At 35.3% G+C, this 26,415-nt stretch overlaps 1 protein-coding gene and 1 long non-coding RNA gene across 6 annotated transcripts in view; one reads left to right on the forward strand and one right to left on the reverse strand.

Annotated features, from left to right (window-relative positions):
- LOC309843112 overlaps nucleotides 1-26,415 on the forward strand; it is a 1,054,942-nt gene that overhangs the window by 242,152 nt on the left and 786,375 nt on the right. The gene's annotated exons all lie outside the window — the stretch shown is intronic.
- SPATA6 (spermatogenesis associated 6) overlaps nucleotides 1-26,415 on the reverse strand; it is a 150,539-nt gene that overhangs the window by 71,471 nt on the left and 52,653 nt on the right. For 2 of the 3 annotated variants that reach the window (XM_082686348.1, XM_082686349.1), the window contains exons 4-8: nucleotides 22,730-22,771; nucleotides 21,586-21,710; nucleotides 13,986-14,066; nucleotides 9,233-9,526; nucleotides 4,522-4,609 (exon numbers count right to left, since the gene is read on the reverse strand). In XM_082686348.1, coding sequence (XP_082542474.1) covers nucleotides 4,522-4,609; nucleotides 9,233-9,526; nucleotides 13,986-14,066; nucleotides 21,586-21,710; nucleotides 22,730-22,771 — 630 coding nt within the window. Of the gene's footprint in view, nucleotides 1-4,521; nucleotides 4,610-9,232; nucleotides 9,527-10,842; nucleotides 10,928-13,985; nucleotides 14,067-21,585; nucleotides 21,711-22,729; nucleotides 22,772-26,415 lie in introns of those variants that run through there. The other variant, XM_082686350.1, reaches the window with a different exon arrangement.

Here is a 26,415-nt window from a genome sequence, read left to right on the forward strand (position 1 = left end):
TATGATGCAGAACCTAGCAGACCCCATCTTAATTAAAGAGCAAATGAGTATCACCAGTAACAAAGAAGTATCACATGCTTTCTGACATGTTGCACTGAGAGTAACACATCACATCTGTTGTATTCTGGGGGGAAATGAATAATCTAAATTAAATCATGAGGGAAAATCAAGCAAACCCAAATTGAGGGACATTCAACCGAATTAACTGGCCTATGCTCTTCAAAATCATCAGTGTCAAATACAAAGATAGATTAGGGAACTGATCCATTTTAAAGAAATCTAAAGTGTTCTGCAGTTCCTCAAGTACGAATCCTTTACCTTTAACTTGAGGAACTACAGAACACTTATTAAAGAAATTGAAGAAAACACAAAAAGATGGAAGACCATTCAATGCTCATGGATCAGAAGAATACACATTGTGGTGCAAAAACAATGAATACTGTTATGCTGAAAAGAAATAAAAAATAAATAAATTTAAAAAATATGTCTATACTGCCTAAAGCAATCTATACTTTTAATGCCATCCTGAACCAAAATTCCACTGGCATTTTTCAAAGAGCTGGAAAATACAATCATAAATTGGTATGGAACCAGAAGAGACCCTGAATTGCTAAGGAAATGTTGGAAAAGAAAACCAAAACTGGGGACATCACATTGCCGGATCTCAAGCTTTACTATGAAGCTGTGATCACCGAGACAGCATAGTACTGGCATAGAAACAGATACATAGTCCAGTGAAACAGAGTAGAGAGACCAAATATGGACCCTCAACTCTATGGCCAAATAATCTTTGACAAAGTAGGAAAAAACATACAGTGAAAAAAGGACAGTCTCTTCAATAAATGGTGCTGGAAAAATTGGACAGCAATGTGTAGAAGAATGAAACTCGACCATTCTCTTACACTGTACACAAAGATAAACTCGAAATGGATAAAAGACCTCAATGTGAGGCAGGAATCCATCAGAATCCTAGAGAAGAACATAGGCAGTAATCTTGAGAGCCACAGCAACTTCTTTCAAGATATGTCTCCAAAGGCAAAGGAAACAAAAGTGAAAATGAACTTTTGGGACTTCATCGAGATCAAAACCTTCTGTACAGCAAAGGAAACAGTCAACGAAACAAAGAGGTAACCCAGGGAATGGGAGAAGAGATTCACAAATGACACTATAGACAAAGGGCTGCCATCCAAGGTCTATGAACTGCTCAAACTCAACACACACACAAGGCAGATAATCATGTCAAAAAATGGGCAGAAGACATGAACAGACACTTCTCCAAAAAGACATACAACTGGCTAATAGACACATGAAAAAATGTTCATCATCACTAGCCATCAGGGAGATTCAAATCAAAACCACATTGAGATACCACCTTACACCAGTTAGAATGGTCAAAATTAAAAAGAGAGTAAACAACAAGTGTTGGAGAGGATATGGAGAAAGGGGAACCCTCCTACAATGCTGGTGGGAATGCAAGTTGGGGCAGCCACTTTGGAAAACAGTGTGGAGATTCCTCAAGAAATTAAAAATAGAGCTATCCTATGACCCTGCAATTGCACTATTGGGTATTTACCCCAAAGACACAGATGTAGTGAAAAGAAGGACCGTCTGTACCCCAATGTTCATAGAAGCAATGACCACAGTCGCCAAACTGTGGAAAGAACCAAGATTCCCTTCAACAGATGAATGGATAAAGAAGATATGGTCCATGTATACAATGGAGTATTATGCCTCCATCAGAAAGGATGAATACCCAACTTTTGTATCAACTTTTGTATCAACATGTACAGGACTGGAAGAGATTATGCTGAGTGAAATATGTCAAGCAGAGAGTGTCAATTATCATATGGTTTCACTTACTTGTGGAGCATAAGGAATAACATGGAGGACATTGGGAGATAGAGAGGAGAAGTGAGTTGGGGGAAATTGGAGGGGGAGACGAACCATGAGAGACTGTGGACTCTGAGAAACAAACCGAGGGTTTGGAGGGAAGGTGGGTGGTAGGGGGGTAAGGTGGTGGGTATTATGGAGGGCATATACTGCATGGAGCACTGGGTGTGGTACATAAACAATGAATTCTGGAACACAGAAAAGAAATCAAATCAAATGAAAATGAAAGAGAAAAAAATCCCCAAATGCTGGCATTGACTGAAAAAATGTAACACATTTATTGTTAATTGTTATACCATAAAGTTAAACTGCTGAAATGTGTTCACTGAAAAAAAAAAAAAAACCTAAACTAAAAAGACATGTTAACTGAAGCCCATGCATGATGTGGAATTTCTTTTGCTATGAAGATATTATGAGGACAAGGCACAAAATCTGAGTTAAGTTTATAGATTAGTTATTATTATCATATCATTGTCAATTATCTGATTTTCCATGATTATATCACATAATATCTGCATTAGTCTCCTCATGCTGCCATAACAAAATAACATATAGACTGGGGAGGGGCTTATACAATAGTTCTGGAGGTTAGAGGTCTGAAATCCAGGTGTCAGTGCAGTCAGGTTCTGGGGATAGCTCTAGTTCTGGCATGAAGATGGCTACCTTCTGCTTGTGTCTTCATGAAGCAGAGAGAGAAAGCAAGATCTCTGGTTTTTCTTCTTATAAGGGCCCTGATGCTATCATGAAAGCTCTACCTTCCGAATCTTACCTAAACCTATTTATCTTCCAAAGGCCCAGTTTCCAAATACTACCACATTGCAGGTTAGAGCTTCAACATAAACATTTTGGAGGGACACAATTCTGTCCATAGCAATGTCCTTGTCAAAAAAAGCCAAACCAGGGCGCCTGGGTGGCTCAGTGGGTTAAGCCGCTGCCTTCGGCTCAGGTCATGATCTCAGGGTCCTGGGATCGAGTCCCACATCAGGCTCTCTGCTCAGCGGGGAGCCTGCTTCCTCCTCCCTCTCTCTCTCTGCCTGCCTCTCCATCTACTTGTGATTTCTCTCTGTCAAATAAATAAATAAAATCTTAAAAAAAAAAAAAACCAAACCCAAAAAAAAACTTTATATACACACACAGAGATGGAGGCGGGGTTGTGCTGGGGAGGAGACAGAGAGGAAGAGGGAAAAGCAAATATAGTATTTGTGGATTCTGAAAGGTATATAGGGATTCTTTACACTGTTTCAACTTTTCTATAAATCTGAAATTATGTCTAAATAAAAAGTTTAAAAAACAAAAGCTGACCTCACTATTAACCTCTCTGATTGTACCTCTATATAGGTAGCTGACTATGGCAATCAAAAGTTACTAGAAACTCTAACAGTTCTACTGGCAAGTACCTAATAATTATCAAGAGAAATCAGATGCTTCAGTGCATTCCAAAAACATCTTCCAAAGGAATATCTATATTGAAGTTATTTTTTATTTTCTTGTTCTTAAACCTTTTGTTCAATGTCCATACATTTCTTCCAAGAGGGGAAACAGTATAACATCTGTTCCTAATTTCATATAATCTTCTATGGTGGTTATTAAAGACTTATTGACTACCACATCTATCTTCCTGCTAATGCTAAAACATGAAAATAAATGAGCACAAACTCTGGATGTTCTCAGAGAAAAATATGTCATTTCCCCATTTTAAAAAAAAGATTCTACACTACAGTTTAGAAACGAAGAGAGATGGACACTCACGACATCTTATGATCATGTTTTTTTCACTGTCTCTCTTCCTTCTATGCCCTTATCAATGTGTAGTGAATTAATTTAAAGGCTGCTCAGGAAGGCTTGCTGAACTGACCAACCAATGATTCTAGATATTAACACTCAAATATCCCTAATTACATAATACTATTTCATCTTCTTCATAAAAGTCATCTTCAGATTGAATTTAAGAAATAACTTCTCTAACCCTTAGAACCGGGGCCTATGATAAAAAAAGATTCCTATAAACTAAACTTAAAGGACATTATCTTTTCAGAAATGTAAGCATTATTATAATGACAGTGGATATTAAGGCCTGTGTGCTAAGGCATTTTACCTGGTCATATATACCATGTTATCTTCATTCTGTAATATACTGACTATCAAAGTTGTTAAAATGATTTGTTCAAAAATGCCCAATTTAAAAGTGACAAAGTATTTAAATATATCTGTAAATGTATTCCTAAACCCATAACCTTGAACTCTTCTTTACTATGGTGTTTCCCAAAGCCTTTTCCACAAACTAAGGAGTATATGTTAAGGTAGGAACATAGTTCCATAGTCAAATAAACTTAGAAATTGTTGAGCAAAGCAAAATCAAGTCTTTCTTTTCCTTCACTAAGAGGTTATCAGTCTTTAATATGCTACTATGTAATTTGAATCTCAAAGAGGGAGCTAAGTTTATAGCAGCACAGAAATTCTATTATTTTTAGACAGTACCTATCTGGGTGTCCCACAAGTTGTAAAAAGTAGCAGTATGCCTTATTATCCACAAACACAGCAAAGAATCTATTTCTGTTCATTGATGCAAGTGAAAGGCTTGGCTGTAGCCAAGGCAACTAAAGCAATGAAGAGAGACAACCTTTAACTTACCGTTGTGCATCCTGGACCATCCATCTCTTTCACAGTCTCTGCCAGAAGATCCAAATAAAGCATCAGCCCTGGGACTTGGGGGGTCGACCTAGAAGAAGGAGGATTGAAAGTCAAAAAGAACCTAAATGCTCTTAGTCTCATGGCACCAGAAAATCAACTCAAGCACATAGACTGTGGTCATCAGGTTAACAGGATAATGCCTGTGTGATTCAGGCATGTTCTAAAGCCAGAGCTTAGTTGACTATTTTGCTGTTCATGTTTAAATAAAATTGAAATTAAACTCCAGAAATTTTTAATTATAAATTTGAGTCTATTTTAAAATTAACAAATTTATAGTTGAAATGTCCATTACCCCATTGCCTACTTGGCCTTCCATTATAAAGCTACAAAAAGAGAAATCTATTTTGCCATACTTAAAAAGCAAGTTTAGCCATTTGCTACTCAGACAGATGTTGAATTCAAACAGTGTCTTTACTCAGCTGTGTTCAGAGCCCAGCATGCTCAGTGCTTTATAGTTCACAGATTATTGTAGTCAAGCACGTTTTCTAATGAAAAAGAAAAGGGAGTGATATAAAGTGTAAAAAAGATAGTTCTATTCATCAACATTAAAAACTTCACCCATAAAAGAATACTATTTTTTTAAAAGATTTTTATTTATTTATTTGACACACAGAGAGAGAGAGATCACAAGTAGACAGAGAGGCAGGCAGAGAGAGAGGAGGAAGCAGGCTCCCTACTGAGCAGAGAGCCAGATGTGGGGCTCGATCCCAGGACTCTGAGATCATGACCTGAGCCGAAGGCAGAAGCTTAGCCCACTGAGCAGCCCAGGCGCCCCAAGGATACTATTTTTTAAAAGATATTATTTATTTGACAGAGAGGGAGAGATCCCAAGTAGGTAGGGCAGCAGGCAGGGAGCCCGATGTGGGACTCGATCCCAGGACCCTGAGATCATGACCTGAGCTGAAGGCAGAGGCTTAACCCACTGAGCCACCCCTTAAAGGACACTATTTAAGAGAGTGAAAAGCAAACCATTTAATAAAAATATATATTTGCTAATAATTATCTATAAGGCATTAATATCCAGAATATATAAAGAAGCTTCTACAACCCTGAAAAAAACTTCTCAAAAGTAGGCAAAGAGCTTAAATACATATTTCTCCAAAAGATATACAAATGACCAATAAGCACAAGAAAAATTTTCAGTATCACTAATCATTAGGGAAGTACAAATCAAAATCGTAGTGAGAGATACTACTTTATGATGTGAATGTACATACTGCAACTGAACTATACACTAAAATGGCTAAAATGGTAAATTTTATATTGTGTATATTTTACCACAATTTTTAAAATTTTTTAAAAATTTTTCAAAAAAGGAAAGTGAAAAGATCAGTCATAGAATGAGAAAAAAATATTTATAAATCATACTTGATAAGGATTTAGAATCCTAAATATTTAAAGCAAACTTGTAACTAAATATCAAAAGACAAAAAAAAAAAAAAAACAATTAAAAGAGGACAAAGAACTTGAATGGACATTTCTCCAAAGAAAATATACAAATGGCTAACAGCACATAAAAAGATGTTTGACATCATTACTTATTAGGGAAATGCAAATCAAAACCATGAGAAAAAAAAAATCCACAATGAGAAACCAATCCACACGCCCTAGGATGGCTATAATAAAAAGAAAACAAAAAGAATAGTAAGTGTTAGTGAGACTGCAGGTAAAGTGAAACCCTCTTACATGGCTGGAGAGAAGGTAAAATAGGACAGGCACTATGGAAAACAGTTTGACAATTCCTCAACAAGTTAAACATAGACACACCACATGGCCCAGCAATTCCACTCCTAGGTATTAAATTAGGCAAGAAAACAGGTACTTAAGTGGAAACTTGTGTATAAATGTTCATGGAAGCACTATTCATATAACAAAAGATGAAAACAGCCCAATGTCCACCAACAGATGAATGAATAAACAAAATGTGGTATATATCCATACAATGAAGTATTATTCAACCATAAAAAGAACCAAGTACTCATACAGGTTATAAAATGAATGAAACTCGAAAACAGTGTGCTAAATGAAAAATCCCAGATAGAAAAGTCTACATATTATATAATTCCACTTAGATGAAAAGGCAGAATAGAAAAGTCCATATGGGAAGCAGATTAATGGTTGCCAGGAGCTGAAGAAAGGGAGAAATGGTGAGTAAATGCTTAATGAGTACAGGGTTCCTGTTTAGGATTATAGAAAAAGTTCAGGAACTAGACTTCAGCAACAGTTACAAAACATGTACTTACTGCCACTGAAATTATACACTTTAAGATGGCTGAAGTGGTACATTTCATGTTATATTTTACTGCAAATAGAAAAAAAAAAAGATCCTATTCTGTATCAAGGAAAAAGTAAGTAATTCTGCTTAACTTTTCTGGGATTGTTGTGCCAGTTTGTTTGGAAGCATGCTAGTTGATTTCTTGAAACTGCTCCTTACTAGGTTAAGACTGTTTTTCTCACAACGTATGCAAAACTAGAATGTCTTTCCTAAAAGTATTAACTCTGTACATATGCATGTGTAAAATTATTATTATTTTTTGAGAGATGAGGGAGAAGGGAGGGAGAAAGAAAGACAGAGAGAGGGCGCATACAGAGGAGGAGGCAGGGGCAGAGGGAGAGAGACAATCTTAAATAGACTCCATGCCCAGCTCGGAGCGAGATGTGGGGATCATCTCACCAGCCTGAGCTCACAACCGGAGTCAAAATCAAGAGTCAGACACTTAATAAACTGAGCCACCCAAGAGCCCATGAAATTAAAATTCTGTTTATCAATTTATTAAGTGCTTTTGAAATCATGAATGGCTACAGGGGAAGAAAAGATATCTCTATGTAAATACAATTGGAAAAATCCTGTTTCCAGGATTTTCAATGTAAGCAATTTTCTTTCTTTCTTTTTTTTTTTGTAAAGATTTATTTATTTATTAGAGAGAGAGAGAGAGAGAAGGGGAGGAGCAGAGGGAGAGGGAGAGAATCTCAAGCAGATTCCCCGCTAAGCCCAGAGCTTGATGTGGGGCTCAATCTCATGAACCTGAGATCACTACCTGAGCCGAAATCAAGAGTCAGACTGAGCCACCCAAGCACCCCAGTGGAAGCAATTTTCTAACTGTAGTCTTAGAAGCATGCATTTTTTTTTTTTCTGTTCATTGGAAAGCTGTGAAGGAAATCTCTTCAACGAAAACATTAAAGCCTACACTCAGCAATATTAGAATTATTCCACTTTGAACACTGGTGTGAAAAACAGTAATTTAATGAGCATTGGAAGAGCAATTATTTCCCTCAACAATTTTTTTGGGCTAACTCCCACTATTACTGGTTATTTTGCACTAAGCATTTTAATTAAAATGCTACTATTCCTTCAGATTTGAATTTAATATATCCTTTCTTTTCAACTTAATTTACAACTATGAGCAGTCATAAAATGAAAGCTTTTCTGAAACTGCCATGAAACAAGCAAATCTTATCTGGATACATCCAAACAACAACAAAAAAATGTGGTCAGCACCTATAAACCAATTCTATAGAAAAAGGACAAACATAATCACAATAATCTCAATAGAATATTATCATTTAAAAGTACCCACTATAAGTTTTCTTTTTACAATGAAAATTATGTTACTAAGGTTAAAAGCATAAAGGATTTATAGTCAAATGTAAAAATGGAGTGAAATGTTGTTTAATATAAGTACATCTAAAATTAAGAAAAATATATCACACACAAAAAATCTGAACTTTCTGATGATATATTTTCAAAACCCCATTAGACTACCCAAGAAGCATCTTTACATTTACATTTACATATTAGAATTTAGAAAAAATGAATTAGACATTAAAGTCAGAAATAACTTTATAGATAACCCTAAAAGTTGTTTTACTTCTGTAGGCACTTAAATCTTAACATTCATTATTGTTATTACAAGCTTTTGTTAAAGAAATGCTTTTAGGATAAAAATTCTTTACAAAAATTCAAGAAACTATGAGAATTCTAAGGAGGTCCCTTATTAAACATTCTGAAATATTACAGACCCTTAAGATTACCCGAAGTTTACTTGACTATGACATGAACACAAGCTCTAAGCTTAAACCATATCAAAAGCAGTCTTCTGTTTGGGAAGATTAGAACTATGCTACCCTAAGTTATTCTCTTCACTTTCAAAGGCCTTCCCATCCTCATCAAATAATGATTTGCTTCAAAGATCCATTATATAAGGTTTATCCAAGGGACATAATATCAAAGAAAACTTAACTCTCCATTATAATTTTTTAAAAAGGCTAGAAAAGGGGAGTCTTTCTTTTCATAAAGAAAAGCTGGTCCTCTTTTAAAACCCTACTCTGCCATTTTAGTACTAATGTCAATTACATCTAAGTTCAATTTGTAGAGTTATTACACTGTCCAGTGTAGAAGAAGAAAGGAAATGAATACTTATAGGAGTTAACATGGTATTCATAATGGAACTTGATCTCTGTCGGGTTTAAAGACTGACAAAAGAATGTTCTTTTACTCTAAGTTAATTTTACGTTTTAGATTGCTAGGCTAACAGTTTAGGAAAGAAAATTTTGAATAGAAGCCAGATTTTGAAATAAGTTTCAGAATAACATTTTAGTGAAAGAACAGATTAGATCGGTTTCAAATGGAAATGTTTAAGAGAACACATACATGTCTAATCACAAATGGAGGTTTATCTGTTTCTTTTTTGAATTCATAGGGTCCCAGATTTAAATGGGCCAGCCGCCGCCTGGTGTCTTCAGATAGCTCACACATGCGTCTTTTTGTATAGGGAGATGGAGAGTGTGATTTTGAAGAAATGGTAGGCTGTTCGTAGTTTTTTGCATTTATGCAATATTTATTTCTCTCAGGTGACTTGGATTTTTTCTTTTGTGATCTTGATGTTCTGGTCTGCAGTCTGCCGTGTGATTTTTCAACTGGAGCCGTATGGTAAATAAATTTATCCTAAACATTAAAAATAAAAATTAACTTGGGCAGAAGATATATGTAGGGATATTTGTATATCTATAAATTACACATAGAAAAAGACTTCAAAAATTAATTTAAGGCACATCAAACCCAACTAGATTAGTCTTTCTTATCTATGCTAAGTTACTCTAGTAGTTAATAAAGTCCATGGTATTCTTAAGTCTAACAAGTACTTATGAAAATAAAAGCATAATATTTAACCACTTGAAAAACCTAAGAAACAAGGTCAGAAAAATTAGTTTTCAGTGTACTAAAAAATTAACAAAAACATTGGTTTATCATTTGTAATTAAGTTTCCAAGTAATTAGTTATATAATTTAAGAGGTTTTTTTTGTTTTTTTTTTTTTTTGGTTTGTTTGTTTGTTTTAGGAGTGTGTGTGTGAATGTTGGGGAAGGGAAGTGGGAGATGGATGGAATCTTAAGAAGACTTCATGCTGAGCATGGAGCTCAATCTCACACACCTGAGATCATAATCCCAGAGGAAATCAAGAGTCAGAGGCTTAACTGACTGAGCCACCTGATGCCCCAAGAGGGCTCTCTTAGTAATGTTACAAACAGACATGACTAATTTGTTGCTTATGAAATCTTTCCGGAGACAACTATTAAAGTTAGTTTCATTTATACTGCTATGATTAAAAACATATATACAATGTGAACATCTGAAAAACAGCTTTATACATATTTTCATGAAATATATATTTGGATTATATAAGGTGATTAGGATTTATCTCTTCCAAAATAAAACTTTACAATTCAATGACCAATAGTCATATCATCTTAATTCTGGTTCCATATTTTTATAAAAGTAAAAACATGTAAAAGACACATTTAAACTTCAATGACTAGTACTCTACTAGTAAAACTGGTTAGCAGTCTAAAAATTTTTAAAAAGTAAATGTTACCCTACTAAATTTTTTTGTGTGTGTTATTAGGATAACATTTTATTTAGTCTCTGCCTTATGGGTGCCTTAAAATTTGGATTACAAGTAAATAATATAAGACCTCTTGATTCATTATCTAGAATTACAATATTTCTAATATTAGAGAAAATGGACAGGTGAGAAACTTTGTCTTCTTAACTTTAATCATTAAAAAAAACCCATCACTCCTACCTCCTTCTCTATTTTCTCAACCCCTCCTTCCCTACTCATTAAGGGTATCTATTCTAAGTAAATATTAAAACAGAAATGTGATATAGAAGGGAAGAGGATCACATATTTTTAAAAAGAAGATAAACAGGAAAAATATATATTTTCCTAACTGGAAAATAAGTCCTTGAATTTCATACAAACCTGCAGCATCAGATTTTTCCCTCATCTCTCCTCTACAGCTGTTGATATGCTCCCGGTCCTTCTCCCACCTTGCTCAATGACTTCAACAAGTAATTCAGAATTTCCTACCTTATCACACTTCATCTATCTCTATGACATCACACTGAGGCACAGAAGCAGGAACGTTAGCACACACAAGGACTTCTGAGGTGTAATAAATGTTCAAACAGTGAATCTTTCCAAGACCTTGGACTTGGACTTCTATTTCTCAGCTTTCATTGCTTTTTTCCACTTCATCTTAGATTTTATCATTACACAGATCCATTGCATTTGAAACTTTGAAAATCCCTTGCTGACCAAAACTACTTTTCCTCATTCTACTCCTTTTATTCTCACTGAATCTGCTACCGGCTGACCTCTTTTTCCCCAGACCTTCATATATTTTTAGTATCTCTTACCTTCAGACCCAGATAAACCCAATAGCACCCACTTCAGCACTGCTGTGAAGTTCCTCCTTACCTGCCTCTGATTATACAAAACCTAAAATAACTAACCCCATCTTCTTCCTTCATTACAACTTTTGAATGTTGAATACTATAGAGGAAGTTCTAAACTGTGGCATATGTAGTACAGATACATGCTGTCTAACTCAACCAGATCCTTAATGTATCCTGTTACTGCACAGGAAAACTTAAAATAGTGGCTGTTATATGCTGGTAACAAGATGGCTCCCTTTGGCCAACAGGATAATAGCTTGGGATACAAAGAGAGACTTGAAAAGTGCTATTGTCTTTTACTCCTTTTTTTGAAAACCTCCCTGCTTCCATATGAATGAGCCAAAATTAGCCTACTAGATGATGAAAGTCTTGTAGCCACCATCCCAGCTAAAATCAAGCAAATTATGAGAAATGTAATGTCCCTCCCAGACCAAAAACTCAGCCAACTACCAGATATGAATGAAGCCATCCTAGATCATTCAGCCCTGGCCTCGTCAGTTCAGACAAAAAGAATCACCCAACCAATCCACAGAACTGTGAAAAATGGTTTGTTTTAAGCCACTAAGTTAGTGTCACTTTTTACACAGCAAAAACTACCTGATGCAGCATACAAATTAATACAACTACTATTGATATTGAACTAATTAATACTAAATTCTACCTTTAGTAGGTAAAAAAAGTAAGTAGAAAACTAGTTTAACTAAAACTAGTTTAATTTCAGAAAAATCACAAAAATATAATTTTTTCAATCCATTCAACTGGTGACAGTTGAAAATAATATGCCAAAAGGAATAAAGTTTATAAGTATTTGTAAACTTAAATATTTTTATAGCCTCTTTTACTCATTCTTCTTCTAAAAACCAAAATGGCTTGTCTCATTCTTATTTTTGAACCTGAAAATGCTGCTTTGTAGTCACTAAAATTTTAATTGTAACTAATACTCACTTTTTAAAAAGCAGATTTATCACATTCTTAAATAAGGTCAAATAATTCTGGCTGTTAGCATTTAAAATTTTAATGTGCAAGTGTATACTTTGTTGTGCCTACCAGATAATGTTTTCTATCTTGTATTTTAACTATTGTCTTGTCTCCTAATTATCATTTTAAAAGAAATCTTAGTAACAGCCATCAAATTCATTAATTATATGTTATGTGCCAGACACATCACCTATTCTCTAATTTAATCTTTACGGCAGTCTTGTGAGGAAATTGAACCCAGATCCATCTGATTCTGAGGCATATTTGCTTAAACACTGTCTGATTCTAAGACCTATCCTAATTTCTTACATCTGTTCAGTAAAGAACAAATGACAAATACTGAAATAGCAAGTTAAATAAAGAAATGAGTCTTCCCAAAAGTTTACAGAGGAAAATGTTAGTTCCTAAGCCTAATGAGACTACTGATAAGGGCACAATTTTACATTTACAAAAGACTTTCAACCAAGCTGTACACTTGGCATGTCCTTTTCTGTGCATATGCCATAGTTCATACCAAAAAAAAAAAAAAAAAAAAAAGACTTTTCTATCCACTCACTAGAAGGACATACCCCAAGGAGAAGAAAAAATTTTTATCTGAGTTCAGGTAAAATACTGTTAACAATTTACAAATATACACAGTGCATAACTCAAAACAGGTCAGTAACATCTTTGCATTTGGTAAGCATAGTTATTTAGATCTCTAATAGCTGCATTTCAGTTTGCATTTCAAAGATAATTAACTATAGCCAAACAGGCACACTATGTATCTTGCTAAACAAAATAAGAATGATCCCCTTGATAATTTTATATAATCGCGCTTTACCTTTCTTAGCTTACATCACTGTTACTGTCCTTAACAAATGTACTCTGAAACTGAGAATGCAGTAAATTAATACTGCACTCTTTCCATCATAGGTCCAGTCCTGTCTTGTTTGGGTCCTCTGGGCTTTATATGTTAGTGGCTCTTCATCACAGCCTAGTCATTGTTACCTAATCATAATGCAACTGCATATGAGTGAAGCCTAGACATTACTAGCTAACCTATGGACAAGGCAGTAAGATGACCCTAGTGACTCAGTGAAAAAGTTAGACAAGAATGAAATATTAGGTCCAGATATCTCAGTTTACTAAAGGCAGTTTATACAAACAGAGAAAGTACTTAGGTTGGACTGTCCAAGCTTCCCTTGGTCTGATTACACCGTATGGCCATCAGATTGAGCAAGAGTCATATAAGAATTAGAGACACTCACGAAACCATACTCATTAAACACCAATATCCCTGCATGAGAAACTCTGGTCACATTTGCTAAAAGGTATCCTTTGAACTTTCTGCAGCCTCCTTGAACTTCTATAAGATTTATAGAAGCCTCAGATCTAGTTCTCCATGGGACTTTTTGATCTCAACACCTTTCTGGCAGGCTGGTTAAAAAAAAAAAAGGCCCATGGAGTTACAAAATAATAGCAATAACATCATGGCGCCTTCTATCATGTATACCAAATTCTCTCCTCTCCCAGGTAAGATGCAACCAAATTGTTAAATGCCTCTGATAGTTGTTTTTCTTAAACTGAAGAATAACCCCCCAAAGTGAAAAGAGTTACAGCCAAAATACAAGAATAATTCTTGCCCAATGCCCATAAATATGAACAAATAAGTTAAACAATTAAATACTTTAAATAAATGAGTTCAACCTGAGTGCGGCACTTCCTTGAACTTATCAGACATTCAGTAATCACTGAGGTTGTAGAAAATTCCAGCTTTGGAGCAATTCCCTGAGGGGAAAAAGGGTAGTATTACATATTTCAATTTTTTAAAAAATAGAATTATTAGTGATAAAATTATGACCTGAAGTAACAGATACCTGTCAAGATTTAGCTGCTTCATTTGTTAGTTTGACCTTATTAAAGATAAAGACAATACAGTGATGCTAAATTTTGGCAAGAAACCATTTCATTGCTGATGATTCCCATAGAAGTGATTATATTACCTTTATGTAAAAATTACTATATTTTTTCATTGTCAAGAACTTCCCTGTCAAATTATTCTAAGATTTTAAACTATGATAAAATATCAAAGTCATAAATATATAAGAACACTTAGTGGATTTGAGTTCTTTTTACTTTTACAAATTAAGACAAACTTAACTATATACTGAAGAAACACTTTGGATAGTCTCCTCATGTTAAAAAAAATTACAGCTTCCAGATATGCAGTTCCTGAAAACAGAAGAGAAAGAAGTCTCTACCAATATCTCCAACATTTTTTTTCCATAATGTATAGGTTACACTCAGATCCATGAATGAACCTGGCTTCTGTTTCTCACAACCTTTCAAACATCAGCTTGAACACTGTTTTAAAATAAGTGGAGACAAATGGTAAAATTCAAAGGAAGAGTCACGAAGCACCTGCCTAGATATTTGGAAGCATACCAGCTGTATATTCACCAAAGCATTAAAAGATACTGTGTAGGCCCAGTGCTACTTTATTCTAACATAGCTGAAGTCAGATATTTGTCCTTTACAGACCCAGCCTCCAACATACTAACTTGGGAGTTTCAACCACGGTATTATAGAAAAGGTAAATACATGTTGCCTAAGAATTAACTAAATGTAATTCTGCAAATGTAACTTTTACTAATGAAGTCCATAATGCCCACTTATTAGTTACCCTGTTGCCTAACAGGATATTACTTAGCAGTTTAAAATAAGAGTAAACACTTACTATCTCAGATAGTTTCTATGGTTCGGGAATCTGGCAGAGGCTGAATGGGGTGGTTCTGGCTTGAGATCTCTCATGAGATTACAGTCAAGATGTTGTTTTGGTTGCTGTCATCTGCAGGTTTGCCTGGGGCAGGAAGATCTGCTTCCTAAGGCTTGTTCAGATAGCTCTTGGCTGGAGGCCTCAGTTCTTTTCTAGCTTTTAGCAAGAGGACTCAGCTCCACTATCCCACAAACCTCTCAAGTGACCTCATGCCATGGCAGCTAGTTCTCCCAAAGCAAAGCAAGGAGGAAGCCATAACTGTTTTTATGACCTAGTCTCCTAAATCTAACACTGTCACATCTATCACATCCTATTTATTAGAGTCCTGAAGTATAGGCCAGACTCAAGGACAAAGGAGTTAGATTTCCTTTTTAGCACAGGAGTACCAAAAATTTTGTGGACATATTTTAAAACCACCATGGTTCACCCTCTGACCACATGTTACTTATACTCCTTTCATGTGTCAACCAAACTCATGCTCTACAAAGAAAAGAAAGAAAAGAAAAGAAAAGAAAAGAAAAGAAAAGAAAAGAAAAGAAAAGAAAAGAAAAGAAAAGAAAAAGAAAAGAAAAGAAAAAAGAAAAGAAAAGAAAAGGAGAAATGTCTCATCCTTTTACAGCTTCAGCTTGAAATCCAGGATGTTGGCATCTAAGTCAAATCCTTATTCAGCTTCCTTTGATGTGGTTCTTTAAGGATAGTTTCTAGAATACAGTTCCCTCAGAGTTAGAAGACTTATGAACCACAGAGACAAATTATCTGCCCCAAATGTACCCAAAGCACACACATGCGGCAAGTGCAGGGTAATTACTCCAGATATTCTTGTTCAAAAGGGAGAAATTAAGAGTCAGATGGGAATCACTGGCCCATAGAAATTCTAAAATACAGCCAGGAGAACGTTAGAAGTTCCTTGATTAGAAATTTGGTCCTGTTCCTGCCCAGAAATAACTATCCTCTGGGCTCCTCTGGGCTCTTGCTCCTGATCTTTGCATTATTATTCCTTTTCAAGGAGAAGTAGACCATGTTTGGAGCTGCACAATGTTCTGAGTGTGAGTCCTGTCAACAGAATTTTGAGGGTTCAAAGGCCTATTCGTTTTGTGAGATCTCTCTGGATTTCAGACCAAGCTGGTGGTGTTTCTACCAATATAGTGCTCTTAAAAAAAATTTTGGTTCTCATATGAATCTTACTAAAGTTTATTCCATTAGACATGAGCTACACCCTCTCTACACTTGGCTTCTGCTGAGACTGCCCTTAAGCATCTTTGAAAAAAAATCAATATTTGATTAAATTATTTTCTGAGATAACATCTTGGATCTTTCTGAGATTTTAATGAAGGGTTTTATAGTTATGCCTTTGGTTTCACTGTCAGACCACAATTTCCCAAAAGTGCCTGGGATGATTTTTCTTCGGAAGTCATTCATTAGTTTTAGCATTATTTGCCATCAGGAAAGGCTGGGAATCTTTAGGAACAGTAAGTTCCAACTCATTTTTGCTGAACAGCCTTTCCTTTTGCTTATCTCTGTCCTCTTATATTTTGCTATAAAGCAGCAAGAGAAAACCAAGCAGACCCTCTAACTCTCTATCTCAAAGTCTTAGACACACCATCCATTTCATATTTCTTTCCTTCCCACATTACTGCAGGTGATTGTGTGGCTAAACTTTCTGTCATTACATAATAAGGAACCCTTTTATCCCTAATTTCCAATAACATTTACCTTATTTTCCTGCAAACACACATCTGAATTTCTTCAAGACCTTTCAAGATTTCACAGACATTCTAGCAAAGCCTTTCCAGCTTCTGTCCTCTCTATAGAGGTGTTTGAGTGTCTTCACACATGGCAGTTGGCTTAGCCCAAAGTGACTGATAAAGGAGTGAGAGCAAGGAGGAAGCCACAGTGCATTTAATGACCTGGTCTCCAGTCTAATACTGTCACTTCACCACGTTTTATCTGTTATAGTTACTAAGTATAGTTTGGAGAACTAGCTCTGCCTTTGGAAGAGAGAAGTAACAAATCATGTGTGGACATATTTTATAACTACCATAGCCTGGATTACAACTTATCACTTTTCCCTTCCCCATACATATCACTGGTCACATAACAAATACTCAGTGTTTTAGCTATTATTTTCACTGAGCTTTCAAAACTAGTATGTATCAGTCGGGGTTCTCCAGGAAAACAGAACATATATATAACTAACATGTAATATACTATATTAGTATATAGTATATATATGGGGGGAAGAGATTGATTCATTTTAAGGAATTGGTTCATGTGATTTTGAGAGTGGCAAGCCCAAAATCCATAGGGCAATCCACAAGCTGGCAAATCAGACAAAAGTTGTTATTGCAGTCTTGAGTGTGAAATTTGTAAGCAAGCTAGTAGGCTATAAACTCAGGAAGTATTTTTTTTTAATTTTTTTAATTTCTTTTTTTTATATTTTTCAATTTATTTATTTTCAGAAAAGCAGTATTCATTATTTTTTCACCACACCTAGTGCTCCATGCAATCCGTGCCCTCTATAATACCCACCACCTGGTACCCCAACCTCCCACCCCCCCGCCACTTCTTTCTTTTTGTTTTTGAGATTTTAATTATTTATTTGACAGAGAGAGAAAGCACAGAAGAAGAGGGAGAGGGAGAAGCAGACTCCTTCCTGAGCAGGAAGCCCCACACAGGGCTCAATCCCAGGACCCTGGGATCATGACCTGAGCCAAAAGCTGATGCCCAACCGACTGAGCCACCCAGGTGCCCCTCAGGAAGTATTTCTACATAACAGTTTTGAGGTAGAATTCCTTATTGTTCAGGAAACCTCAGTTTTTGCTCTTTAGGCCTCAACTAATTGGGTGAGATCCACCTACATTGTCAATAGTAATCTCCTATACTTAAAGTCAACTGCTTGTAAATACACAATACTTTCACAGTAACACCTAGACTAGCATTTGGCCAAACAACTGGTACCATAACCTAACCAAGTTGACACATAAAATTAATTAGACTCCATCCCAAGTGTCAGTTCCTCTATGAAGTCTGTAAGATGTGATTCATTCATTCAATTCAATCAAGTGGAATTTAAGTACCTACTTCATGCAAAGTACTGTGCTAAAGAGTTAAGTTCAAAGATGAGAAAGCCACAGATGCTGTTTGTATGGAGTCCACAGCCTTAAGGGGGATTAACATCAGCGCTGTAATCATCTCCACAGCCATCAGCATGTCACTCATACTTCAGAGTGTTCTCTATGCCAGGTACTGCTATAACCATTTACGTTTCATTAATGTACCCAGCAGCCCTATGAGATCTTCATATGATAGTGCTTTGCTCAAGTTTAGTCAGGTAGTCTGCGAGAGTGCCAAGATTTAATCCCAGAAGAACCCCTTGCCACAGCAATGGGTTCAAGACTCAGACAGATGTCACAAGAATTCTGAGGAAGGGTGCACTGTCATCTGCCAGGACAATAAACTACTGATGGGAGTGTTTTATACATTTAAATAGAATAATTGATATGACTGGACTTTTATCTGCCATTTGGCTCTTCAGTTTACATGTGCCATATCTTTTGATTCTTCCATTCTTTCTAGGAATCTCACCTGTTGTCTACATGGCTTGGTGGTCATCCAATCTACCTATAAACGTTCCACTCTTCGTTGATCATCTGTATGTGGCTTGGGGAATACATTCAAAGATAGTCAGGTCTGTAATTTCTACTGAATTTCATTTTTTGCTGGGCACTCATGGTCTCGTGGCATGTACATTGTTTCAGAGTCAGCCAGGAATGGGTGGAGAGCTTATCTCAGCCTTTCTATTGCTCCCTTAATTCTGTGAACTTTTTGGCAGATGGGCTGCTCCCTCTAGTTGGCTGTTCCCTCTAGTTGAAACTGCCATTGGCCTATCAAAGCTATGGCGTTTCTTCAACCACCTGCATCCAAATCCAGTGAAGACACACTGCCTGTCCTTACGATTCTGACACCAATTCCAATGTGTAGGTTTTCCAATAGCACCAAGCAATTCTCTGTGACACCAGGTAGGGGTCCTATAATTTAACTCAGTTCTGACACCAGCTACCTGGCAATAGCATTAGATCCCAGAGGTTAAGGAATCAGTCCCACCAGACTGTGCCTACCCTACTTCAGATGCAATCACAAGTCTGGGTTATTACCTGTGTTCCTGACAAATTGGGTATAATTTGAAGGTCCCCGTGACTGCCACCCCAGTTCAATTTACTGGCTAAAGAGGCTCACACAACTCAGGAAATTGTTTACTGTTTACCAATTTACTACAAAAGAATATGATAAAGGATACAGATGAACAGACAGATGGAAGAGATTCATGGAGCAATGTATGTGGGAAGGGACATGGAGCAATGCCTTCCCCAGGGAAACCACTTTCCCAGGAGCTGCCTCCATGCGTCCAGCAACCTAAGAGCTCTCTAAACCCAGGCCCTTTGGTTTTTTATGGAGGCTTTATTACGTAGGCAAGATTGATTAAATCACTGGCCATTGGTATTTTAAAGCAATCTCCAGCCTCAAGGGTCTTAAAGTCCTAACCCTTTAATACCTGGGTTGTTCCTCCTGGCAACCAGCCCCCATCCTTAGGTTACGGAGAAGCTTTCCAAAAGTCACCTCATTAACGTAACAAAAGACAACACCTTTACTGCTCCTCATCACTTAGGAAATGCGGAGGATTTGGGGAGCTCTGTACCAGAACAAGAATAAAGACCAAATATATATTTCTTACTTTAAATCACAGTATCACAGTCTCACCCTTCAAAATTGATTCTGACCTCTCTGGTAGCAGAGCTTCTGATTTTTCTGCCCAACCCCAGGATTGGTGAAGCTACAATTCTCATTGGCCTCACAGGGTATGGGAGCTGTCCCAGGCAAGAAGATCCATGCGGCCGCCATTTTTATCCAAAGCTTTAGCCATTATTTAAGCATAAACACTTTTTTTTTTTTTTAAATATAGTTCCAGTTGGTTAACATACAGTGCAATATTAGTTTCAGGTGTATAATGTAGTTATTGCCAGTTAGTTTCCGGTGTTCTGAAATTGTTTTTTGTGATAATTTTGTCCAGTTTTATACCTGTATTTTTATGGAGAGAGGAATTACAACCTCTTCAAACCACCATTACCAGAAGTCTTAATTTATATATTTATGTGTGTGTGTGTGTATTTTTTGCCTTAGTAATCCAACACCTGAATGTATATAAAAGTAACCCAAAGAAAATGAAGAAGATACTTATTAATGGTCCATACTTCGATGTTTATATTGCCAATTTGTATAATACAGCATTTTAAATTACTTTCAAAACACCATAATTTTAAAATCATATTTTTTTCATTGCAAGCTTCCATACATTTGCTGAAACACTCTTTGAAGGTTTTTATACTACAGAAGATGGCTAATAGACACTGATAATATCCCAAAGGAAGTATATTTTCATAGATTTGCTAGTTAGTCAACTTTAACACTTCTAGCAAGCTGAAATTCCTATTTCCCAGAACAGAGTATATCATAAACCTAGACCCAAGGGAAAAGTATTTAATTCACCATATTGGCTCATGGATCACCCCACTTTCCTTACTCATACAGCTTTAACATTTTATAAAGGTAGTAAAAAAATGTTTGTCCAAATTATTTCAACCTAGACATCTTTTGCTATTCTTCTTCTTTGAAATAGCAGGGTCTTCTCTCAGTTTCTCTAAGCAGAAGACATTTTCCGGGATAAATATATTTTTAAATCACCCAACGAAAGTTGAAAGGTGTTGGGGGAAAGGATGGTAGAGTTGGCTGTCACAATGCTGCTTTCACTTTTAGGCATATAAATGTATATTTCCATGACATGAACATACAACAATTAATCTATCCAAACTCTTACTAATGAGCATTTAAATCATTTTGATTTTTCACTATTATGAACAATGCTATCAATGAACATCCCTAGAAAGGCTCTTAGTATACCAGAGAGAATACATTTTCATGTTACATACCTATAAGGCAAGAGGCTATGAGAATCTTTGCCTTTACTAGATAATTCTGAATTGTGGTGGTTCCAACTTACATGGCATAGCAGCATGTAAGAGTTTTTCACACTTCTAATCTTGTCAGATTTTATTAAATTTTACCAACCCTATGGCTATAAGAATGAAATCATCAGGTTGTTTTAGTTTGTATTTCCCTATATGCTAATGAAATTGAGCATCTTTTCAAATGTTTATTGGTCTTTCTTTTGCGAGAACAATAAAGAAGAAAGAAGAGACAGACATGGAAAGTAGGGAGGTGGGAGGCAGAAAAAGAGGAGAAAAATCTTAAGGATATAAGGCAAATTAATGCTTGTTAATTCTGGATGAAAGATGCATGGGTTTTGTTCAGATTTCAGTATGTTTAAAATAACATCATAATTTCATTAAAAAATTATGTTTTGAACCAAGTTAAACTCTGAATTAGTTCTTCACATTTCAGGTATTAAAGCATATGTGGTGGTTTTTGACAATGATCCCACATCACAGATTGATTCAGAAAATTGTAAGCACTTACTCGAAGGCCAGAAATCCTCCTCATGGTAACCTGGCGGTTTGAATCATGGTGTCCAGAAATTTGGTTTGGACCCGGGAACATGAAATCTCGTGTATTTTCATCATATGTAGACAGTGTTTCACCCACTACAAGAAAGATACCCTATGATTCAAATTATAACAAAATATTCTATTTAGAAATAAAATCATCAAGTACAGTATTTATAGTGCCTGATGCCTTACTGAAATTTCTGCTTCAGGGCCTTTTTTTTTTTCTATGAAATAAAAATTAAAAGAAAGTTATGTTAAATGGATTCCTTACTCAGAAATGTAGTACATATTACTACTTCTCCCTCCTCCTTTTATAGAATTTTGTGAGTACCTATGTGTTCCAGAGGAAAAAAGTCTTTGTAAACATATCAGGTTGTTATAACATTTACAAATCTAAAATGTAATGATCAGCTCCATAAATTTTTTCTATCTTCCATTCTTTTTTAATTGCCCTTATAAGGCACTAGGTTACATGTTGGAAAAAAAATGAAGGTATTTTCTAGAATCTGTGGTTATACAAATTAGGTATATATGTAATAATCAAAATCTTTAAGGTTATTAAATTTCAGTAACACATAACTCTCCATTTTTCACACAGAATAATTATTTAAGATAGAATTCTCCTAAAAATCACAGAAGTAAATAACAGAAATCAAGCTATCCTCCATATCTCAATTTTAATTTTACCTACCCTGGAAATTTGTAATATTTACTAAATAGTTAAGGTTTTATTCCACCTCCCCCCCATTCCTCCCCCCATTCCCAGTAACACTCAACACACAAAAACAAAGATAATTACTTTATAAGCAAAAAAATATAGTTTAAGGAAAATCACAAAAACGCAAAGTCAGTTTTTATGAATGGCACAAAATATGCTAGGAGAATAGCATACAATTTTCCACTTCTCTTTATTATTATTTATTCAACTTAAAACAATATAGCCCAACACAATTTATGTCAATCTTTATGTATTTATGTATTTGTGCACAGTGGACCGATACGAGAAACTCAACATTGTTCTTAATTTGGGAAGAAGGGAAAAATATGTATTTTTTAAAAGCATTCTTTGACATGGGTTTGTATATCAATTACCTTATCAAAATATAATACAGTACCTGGTGGAACTAGTTGAATCAACTCAAACAATGCTGTATCATCTGAAAGTTTAAAGAAAAATTTCCTTAAACAATTTAACAATAAACAAAAATAAGTTACTTTATCATGAGAGTATCTAAAAGTCAAAATAAGTGCTGTTTATATATGCTTATATATGTTTATATGTTTATATATATATTTATTTATTTATGTATATATCTTAGCACATGTTTATGTTTATGTATGTTTATATCTTAGTATACTATGTATATTTTTTGGTTGCTTTGTCTCTTAGGGCTTTATTAATCAATAGTAGAGATTATCCCTTTGATCTCTCTGGGCTTTTTTTCTGATTTTTTTTCTTTTAATACTATCTTTTTAGAGCAGTTTCAGGTTTACAACAAAATTGAGAGGAAAATACAGAGATTTCCCACATATCCCTGTCCCCACAAAGGCAGACCCTCCCCACCATCAACAGCACTCACAGGAATGGCACATTTTTTTTTAATAAGGATAAGCCACCATAGGCACATCATAGTCACCCAAAGTCCATGGCTTACCCTGGGGCTCACTCTCTGGATTTAGACAAATAAATGCATAATGACATATTCCACCATTACAGTATCATTCATAGTATTTTCACTTTCCTGACTTTCCTCTATGCTTTGCCTGGTCATCTCTCTCCTCCACTCCAATTTGCTCCCACAAGCAGCCACTGATATTCTTACTGTTCCCATAGCTTTGCCTTTTCTGGAATGTCATATTATAATCACACAGTATTCAGGTTTTTCACATTGGCTTCTTTCACTCAATAACATGCATTTAAGTGTCCTTCATGTTGTTCATGGCTTGATAGTTCATTTCTTATAAGTGCTGAATAATACTCATTGTCTGGATGTACCACATTTTATTAATCCATTCACCTTCTATGGGCATCTTGGTTGCTTCCAAGTTTTGGTAGTTAAAACTGCTGCTCTAAACAGCAGTTTTTTATGTGGACGTAAGTTTTTAACTCCTTTGGGTAAATACCAAGAGGGTAGTTGCTGGTTTAAATGTTAAGAATATGTTTAGTTTTGTAATAAGTCACCAGAGAGTCTCCAAATTGCTGTTCCATTATGAATTCCTACCCACAATATATAAGAATATAAAAGAATAATTCTTGTTGTTCAATATCCTCATCAACATTTGGTGCTGTCAGTATTTTGGATTTTGACCATTTTAGTAATGTGGTGTTATCTCGTTTTAATTTGGATTTCCCCAGAGACATATGGTATGGAGCATCTTTTCATATGCTTATTTGCCATCTTCTTCTTTGATGAAGTACCTTTTAAGGTCTTTGCCCATTTTTAAAAATAATGTTGCTTGTTATTTTATTATTGAGTTTTACAAGTTCTTTGTATATTTTGAATAAATGTCCTTTATCAACATTTTATAACTATTTTCTCCTAATTTGTGGTTTATCTTTTAATTCTCTTCATATTGTCTTTCTCTGAGTAGATATTTTTAATTTAAATGAAATCCAGCATATCGATTATTTCTTTCATGGATGTTATCTTTGGAGTTGCCCCTAAAAGGGCATTGTTGTACTCAAGGTCATCTAGGTTTCTTCCTATGTTATCTTCTAACAGTTTTATGGTTTTGCATTTACAATTAGGTCTATGATCCATTTTGAGTTAATTTTTGTTAAGGGTATATTGTCTGTATCTGGATTCCTTTTATCTCATTTGGATGCCTAAGTGTTGTAGCAACAACAACTATCTTTGTTCCTCTGTATTGCCTTTGCTCTTTTATCAAAGTCAGTTGATTATATTTTGGAGGGGGTCTATTTCTGGGCTCTCTATATATCTTTATGAATATAAATTATGTCTTATTTCTTAAGCAGTGCTGTGAGGACAACAGGATATATTATATACCTCCTTGTATTTTTAATACACCTGAAGTATTTTATAATACATTTATAAAAATAAGAATAAAAGATGAAGATGAACTGTGTCTCGTCTCCCCTTCCAGGACCCATGAAAAAGGCATCATCTCTTTCTTTCTTTAAATTCTGCCATTATCATCCAAGGAAAGTCTCAATCGTTTGACCCAATACCAGTGTGTCCTATTTATGAAGAAATATTAAATAGTTTCTATAGGTTATAATTTGGAATAAGTAAAAAAAATAAAAAACCTGATATGGCTCTTTTCCTCAAGAACTTTACATTGCATTGAAAATATAAACATTAAAGGAAATAAACACACAAATAAATTATAACTACAAGCCACATGTACAATGAAGGCACTACAGGTAGTGCTATGAAAGACTATACTAAAAGTTAAAAAGCTTTAAGCAGAACATAGCAGGGTAATCTGAGAGATCAGGTGTTTGAAAAATAACTCTTTTGCAAAAATCAACTTAAAAAGGTAAACAATGAAAGCACGAGAGACATAAAAAGGTAGTAAAAACACAATGTCTGAAACTCAATAGAAGAAGGAAACAGAAATAATTTGAGGCATTTGAGGCTGCTTTTCTTTTTAGATATCTGACAGTCCCAATAGAGGTAGCTTAGAGACTGAGAAGCTGAACATAGCTTTTGATAAATTCATGAAGTAAAGGATGAAAAATTGGAGTATCATGCCCTTCATGCCCTTGGAAAGAGGCAGGAGGGGAGGTATGCTGGTAAGAGATGATGGCCTAACAAACTGGCTAGGCTGTTAAATCTTGAAAAGATAAACTACAAGGGTAAAGAGTAAACCAAAAATAGATAGCCAACACTATATACTGAATGCTTATATTCTCCCCAAAATTAATATACTGAAATCCTAGTCCTCAATGTGCTTTTGGAGTTGGGGCCTTTGAGAGGTAGGGCAAATCCTTATAATGAGATTTTAAAAAGAAACCCCAGAGAGCTTCCTTTCTCATTCTGTCACATGAGGATACAGAGAGAAGACGGCTATCTACAAACAGAGAGGGAACTCTCACCAAACACCAGTCACCTTGATCTGAGACTTCCCAGCCTCCAGAACTGTAAGAAAAAAACTTTTATAGTTTATAAGGCACCTAGTCTATGGTATTTTACTATAGCAACCCAAATGAACCAGGACAGCCAACTAGGAACTAAGGGCTAAATTTGAATTATCCCAAATCCTGTCCAAATAAAGGTGGTCCAGAATTGTTAATGCCCCCTAGATATCTGCCAAATCCCAATCATAAATCTTTTCTAAAAGAAAATACTATCATCTAAGCTTTTAAATTATTGCAAAAATGTTTACATTCGAAGTCTGACAATCAATGAAAACTGACCAAGTATACAGGAAAAATGAAAATTGGGATAGAAAAACAAGAAAAGTAACAGACAACAAAAACAGGTCAACAAGAGATCCAGAAAAATTAGCTATCAGACTGGGTCTTAAAATATGCTTAATGCGTTTAATAAAATAAAATGCAAGGTTGAGAATGTTAGTTGAGAACTAGAAACTATTATAAAGAACCACGGGGACATTTTTAAACTGAAAAATACAAAAAGAACAAAAAAACCCATAACAGGTATATTTATCAGATTATAAATGACCCTGGAGAGCTCAACAGAATTAGAAGACACAAGTACCTTGAGTAAAACACAGAAATCGAAAAGGATAGAGAACATAAAAAAAGGGGGAAAATGGATACAGTAAGAGGTCTGACAATGTGTAACTGGATTTGTAAAAGGAAAGAAGAGAAAGG

The sequence above is a fragment of the Mustela nivalis genome (assembly GCF_964662115.1).
Source record: "Mustela nivalis genome assembly, chromosome: 10".
NCBI lineage: Eukaryota > Metazoa > Chordata > Mammalia > Carnivora > Mustelidae > Mustela > Mustela nivalis.